General features: G+C 48.4%; 1 protein-coding gene across 1 annotated transcript in view; it reads right to left on the bottom strand.

The window, feature by feature from the left end:
* The window catches only part of Dipk1c (divergent protein kinase domain 1C), a 21,136-nt gene extending 19,583 nt beyond the window's left edge, over positions 1-1,553 (bottom strand). Inside the window, exon 1 of the mRNA XM_055598744.1 lies at positions 1,497-1,553. Coding sequence (XP_055454719.1) covers positions 1,497-1,553 — 57 coding nt within the window. The remainder of the gene's footprint in view (positions 1-1,496) is intronic.
* Positions 1,554-6,057: the final 4,504 nt, after the last annotated feature.

The following is a 6,057-nucleotide window of genomic DNA, read 5'->3' as shown; positions in this document are numbered from 1 at the left end:
GCTGGCATGTCCTTTCCTATGGATAACCAGCTGGTATGTCCTTTCATTTCATATGGATAACCAGCTGGTATGTCCTTTCCTGGGAAAGACTATTTATTTCTCCTAATTTTTACACTAAGGAATTAAAACTATGGGGAAGGGAGGCATACCTTTAATCCCAGTGTTCAGGAGGGAGAGGCAGGCAAATCTCTGTGAGTTCAAGGCCAGCCTGGTTTGCAAAGCAAGTCCAAGACAGCCAAGGCTCCACAGAGAAACCCTGTCAACAAACAAACAAACAAACCTATCAAGAATGGGAAGCAAATCTTGAAATTAAAATTAATATTAGGATTAAATTTTTGTGACTTTTAACAAATTTTACTAAGCAAACTTCATAAAGAGATCCATCTTACGCCAAACAAAAGCTGTCACCCCATCACAAAGCTCCATCTAACATTTAGCATCGATTGGTTGCAGCAGTTGGCCTCGTCTTCACTCTCAGACTGAAGGACCTGCACAGAACTGCCGCTCTGTCGTGAGCTCTGTATACGGCACAAAGCCAGAAAGGTGCAGTCTCTCAGAGCTCAGCTCACCGTGCCCTTAGCCGGGGCACAGAAAGGGAGGCCTGATCGTGTATAACTCAAAAGGACTCGTGCTCCTGATGAGGACAAGTGATGGAGGCCTATGGGTCATTAAAAAGTGTATAGGCAGATGGGAGAGGTCATATCAACTCGATCTAATCAGGTTCAAACTCTTAAACAAAACCCCTCGCCACAAAGTAAACACAGGAATCGAATCATAACATTGAGAAACAGGGCAGGGATTCCTCCCGTCACAGTAGCAAGCTTCCTTTACACGGATCTTCATGAAGGCGGTGTCCTTTGCCTTGAAGGAAATGTAAATCTAGCTCTGTATCACCCCTGAGTCAAAAGTTGTATAAACAGACAAGAGGTACCCCCAAGACACCCCCAGACTCTAGAGTTCAGTGCCCATGGCCCACACCTGAGTGCCATTTTGTTAGTTTCATCACTGTGACAATTTTTAAAGGAGGGACTTATTCTGGTCCATGGTTTCAGAGACCTCAGTCCACAGTGATCTCACTCCATGGCTCAGAGAGGCAGACTACGCAGAAGCAACAATGGCTGCTCAGCATACAGCTGCCAAGGAGCAAAAGGCAGACAGGAACGTGGCCTACTTCCTCCAGTCAGTCCCTACCTCCTGCTTCCTATCACCTTCCAATAACCACATCAGCACATGAATCAGTCAATGTATTAATCCATGGATCAGCTCAGAGCCCCCCAACCTAATGTCTTCTCAATGACTGCATCATCTGGGAACCAGGCCTTCAACACGTGAGCCTTTTGGGGTACATCTCATCAGCAAGCCATATAAGGACTCCTTGACCCTCAGCCAAATGAACACATGCTGTGACTGAGCTGTTGTTCCAGCTGAGGTCTCTGGCCCAGCCTTGACTGGGGGTGCTCAGTCAACTGAAGACCCTCGGGGAGGGCTGCGTTTACCGTCTTCTGTACTCCCAGAACTCGATACAGTTCCCAGTACAAAGCATGCCCTGACATGCTCGCTGCACAGACGGCCGGAGCATGCTGCTAGCGTGTCTTCCCCCCAGGAGATCAGAAAGCACTGAGCGCCCTGAAGAGCTGTTCCTGAGAAAGAGCTTCTGATGGGCAAATGTTTCTCTCTGATTTCTGGAGGCGAGGCTGAGCAGTGCAGACACTTTTCGGGGTGAGGAGTGCCTTTGAACATATCCTCTGGGCTCTGCACTCATTCCTTGATCGCTGAGCTTGACCACCGAGCTTGACCGCCGAGCTTGACCGCCGAGCTTGTCACCCAGGGCAGGGCAGGACTAGGTTGTGCGAGGTTGTTACCGGATGGAAATGCGGAATGCTGTAATTTTCCAAGCACATGAAGTTACTAATTCTCATTCTGCTAAATTACATGAACTTACAAACGCTTCCTTAAAGGATCTTGGGGACAAGAAATCTCGCTTGTAACTACAAGGTGCTTTATTTAATTTATTTATTGGTGCTGGAGACCTGGATACCAGGCTGGGTAAAGACCTTCTCTGTGGGACCTGTTGTTTGACAGGACACTGTTAGGAGTCCATTTCCTCACTGCTCAGTTCCATGTTCTCATCTCTGTCTCAAAAGTATATATATCTATAATATTATTATATTTGTTATATGTTTGTTATATATATATTGCTCTGAAGTGAACTTGGGAAATGCTCTGGACAGCCACTTTTCATCAGCATGACAAAGATGTCAAAGCAAATTAATGCAAAGCAGGAGCCCTCAGACGCTGTGCTTGGAGCATCAGCTGGTCTACCCGCTGTGGAAGTCAGTTTGGAGACCTCAAAAAGCTAAGACTAAATCCACCATATGACCCAGCTTTACCACTCCTGGAGACATACCTGAAGGACTCTGAGTCGATGCATCACAGAGAGATTAAGTGATTAAGTTGACCACTAGCATCAGAGGTTTCAGTCTGGGCCACCAACTGTTTTTCCTGCTCCCCCCCCCCCCATAAGACAGTACAGCCTCATGAGCACATGCTGAGCACCAAGGCCTCTCACTTCATATGGCCAGGAAACAGAGAGGAAGGACCAATCGAACTTCAGGGCCACACCCTTAGTGATTTATCTCTGCAGGTCAGGCCCTACATCTTGCTTTCTACCATTTCCCAATAATGCCTTCAAATTATGCATCCATCTTTGTTGGTATAATGTTCTTTTGGAATGTATACAATTTACCCTTGTTCATTCAAATGCTGATTTCTCTCCCCCACTCTCTGGTTTCAATCTGGACATTGCATTGTGATGCTTATTCTAAGCATCACCTGTCCCAAGTTTGTGTAAACATGCCACCATCTGTTCTCTAAATTGTCAGTCAATTAAAATAACCAGCCACATTGCTGGACAATGGAGAGAATAGGGTGGGACATCCTGGTCTGGACTGAGAGGAAGAGGAAGGAAGCAGGAGAGGAGGAGGAGGAAAATCTGGAGGAGAGGTCTTGGAACCACATGGAGAAATGAACTGGACCTAAGATATCACTAAAAGCAAGTATAATGGGTGAATCTGAATGGTAGGAAACTATGTGGGTTTGGAGGTTTAGGATGAAGTAACCATTGCCCAGCATTGTACTCTAGGTTAATTAAATAAATCCTAGTCTCTGTTTGGGGATTTGGCTATACAGCTGTTTATGAATAATTACTCATTAATTAAAAGATAAATCAATAGTAATATTAATAACCAACAACACATCTTGAACACATCAATCCACTGATTAGGTCGGAGCCCTCAGGGTTCAGTCATCTGCAGAAGTCCCACCTCTGGGCATTGCCCTGGGACCATGCACATGGGTTTTAGGCATATTTCATATCTAAATTATCACACTCTGTCCATATCATTGCTGTTTACACAGCTATCTTGCCAAGAACATTTCAACAGTTACCGTTTTCACCAGATTTTTGAAAGAGTTTAGATAGAACAAGATTTTAACTTATGCTCAGTTTGTCTTCTTTGCCATAGCTACCACACAATGTGGGGCAAATGCAGAGACAGAGGAGAAGCAAGAATGAGAAAGCAGGAGCACGCCAGCGCTGGTCACACAGTCACAGCCAGACACAGCCAGGCACAGAGCGTTAGGGACCACCTCCCCAGTTCATACTTTGCTTCTCAGTAATGGGCCCAATTTTCAAAATGAGGGTTGTTGTTCTTGTTGTGGTTGTTTTTTGATAGGCCCCGACTTGCCTTGGTGAGGTTTGAACTGTGGAGACTAGAAACCGATACACAAGAGGACAGATTGCTAAGAGGTGAGAGGGAAACTGGAGACATGGCACCAAAGAAAGTGGGAGCCTAAAAGCATCCAACGCACAAACGCTACATCTGCTCTTCGCTAGAGCGTGGGCAAAGCACCCATTAGGCTACTCTTCACCACAGCTCATGGCCGCAACCGTGGAAGTAACTAAATGTGCACAGGAGGAGTCGATAAACCTTCACCACCTGTCCACCAAAGGATGGCCTAAGAGTTGTGGCAGAGCACGTTTCTAAGACAGCATCAGGAGAGATCTGTGAGTCCTGATTGTTCTATACCCCAAGTTCCCTGGGAAAGTCACACTTGTTCATGACAAATGTGAGGGGGTTTGTGATGGGTTTCACGACCATGTGGCCGGGCAAGGCAGCCTCAGAGTGAGAAGCCAGTCAGAGCCAGAGAGACTGTCCTCAGGCTTTGACAGACTTGGGCTAGAAAGGCTGTGTTTGACTTTACTATTTTCATAGCTGTCTTGTATAACTAGGGCCGTCTAACGGATGTCTTTTGTGCCGGCCTGCTTTCCTCAGCCTACCCCTCTGCCTGTGTCTGTGCACATGTGGGCATGAGGATGTACATATGTGCACGCATGTGAGAAAGAGGTATGTGTGTGTGTGCGAGGGGCTGGGTATGTGCACCCGTGTGTGAGCAGGTACATGCTTGCGCCCGGGCTGGAGGATGGTGCTGAGTACCCTAGTCTATAACTCCACAACTTACTGCTTTGAGCCAGAGTCTCCTTGACTCTGGAACTCACGTCTTTTGGCTGCACTGGCAGTTATCAAGCCCCAGCCATGCCCCTGCCTCTTTCCTCCACGACGGTGGTGGTGCGCACACAGTCCAGCCCGTGTTCAGCACATTAAGCGGGCTCAAGCTTAGGTCCTTGCGGTTGTCCAGCAAGCGCTGCTAAGCACTGCGCTATCTCCCCATTGCCTAGACTTAACTTTTTAAGAAACAGCCAATTCATTTTTCCAAAACGGCTGCATCACTTCACATTACTGGATTCATCACGGATGCCAGCTTCTCCGTGTCCCTGCCAACAGGCATTAGTTAAATTGACTGTTGACATTCTAGAGGCAGTGCGAGGCCTGTCCGGCAACTGTGAACTGTGTTTCCCTGTGGAATAGTCATTGGTTTTGTTTCCACGGGCCAGAAGTAGCCCTACAACTTAAGCCACAGTTCTCTTGACCTACAATAAGTCCATCTATGATAGAACTGCAATTTAGGAGTTCAAGTCCAAGTCCTCAAGCCTTACAGGGCCCAGCTTGTCACAGAGACATTGTCCAGCCCCAGCCCTGGGATTGTCCAGAATGCTGGGCCAGCTCCTGGGAACATAAGGAGCTGCCCTTTGCTCTCAGGATGCCAGCAACACTGATTAGGGCCCAGGAGTTGCAGAAGTGCAGGCACATCCTGCCCCTTCTCTCCTCGTTGGAGGAACTGGAGGGGAACTTCTCTGTGAAGCCTCCGATGCTCTGTTTAGCTGGTGCCCTTGTTGCTTGCTGGGCTTGACCAGAACGATGTGCACTGAATCATCTCGCTCCTCTCTGGGCTGAGCTTGGATCGACGAGCCTCTGGGGTTTTCTAATCACCCACAGTTGCACTGAATTTTCTGTAGGAAATATGTGACCTTTTCCCCACCTCCCTTCAGGGTCAACAGCAGTCTCCAGCTGCAATCTTCAGCTCACCCCAAACACAGCTGCGCCTTGGGGCTTCCCCCCAGAACAGTCACCCTCCAGTTAATCCTCTGCACACCTGTGAGCACTTGTCGGCGCTGCGCATCGAGCCCGCCAGGTTCACACTGGAGTGATGCACAGGGAAAACTGTGTCATGCCACTTGGCGATGAGATGCTTACGCAAGCCTCCTTAGGAAAAAGTGACATCCCAGAGTTGTCTTGTCTCATTTGGCAATGGTATGTGACTCACTGCCAAGGTCTGTCTGTGCGCAGCCGTAAAACGCGCCCGAGGGAGTGTGCGCAACTCTGCCTCCTCTCCTGGTCAGAGCTGGCCCTCCACTATCCTCTGGGCCGTGGAGGAGCCTAAGTACTTCCTCGTAGCTGCTCCATCAAATACGTGCACTTTGACAACAAAGCTGTCCAACTGCACTCTCTTTACCAAGGGCTGAGAAGCCAACGCCATGCTGCCAGCCTTCCTGGAGGAGGCCGTCGCCTTGGAAGCAAGAACACTGTGTCAGAGCCTGAGAGGGCTTGGCAGGCAAAGCACCCGTCCCTGGTGTGAGCCCCTTGGTAGGCAAAGCAC

The sequence above is a fragment of the Psammomys obesus genome, unplaced genomic scaffold (assembly GCF_907164565.1).
Source record: "Psammomys obesus unplaced genomic scaffold, mPsaObe1.curated_primary_1811, whole genome shotgun sequence".
Classification (NCBI taxonomy): domain Eukaryota; kingdom Metazoa; phylum Chordata; class Mammalia; order Rodentia; family Muridae; genus Psammomys; species Psammomys obesus.
The sequence above is the reverse complement of the archived record's forward strand: the minus strand, read 5'-3'. Positions and strand labels throughout refer to the sequence as shown.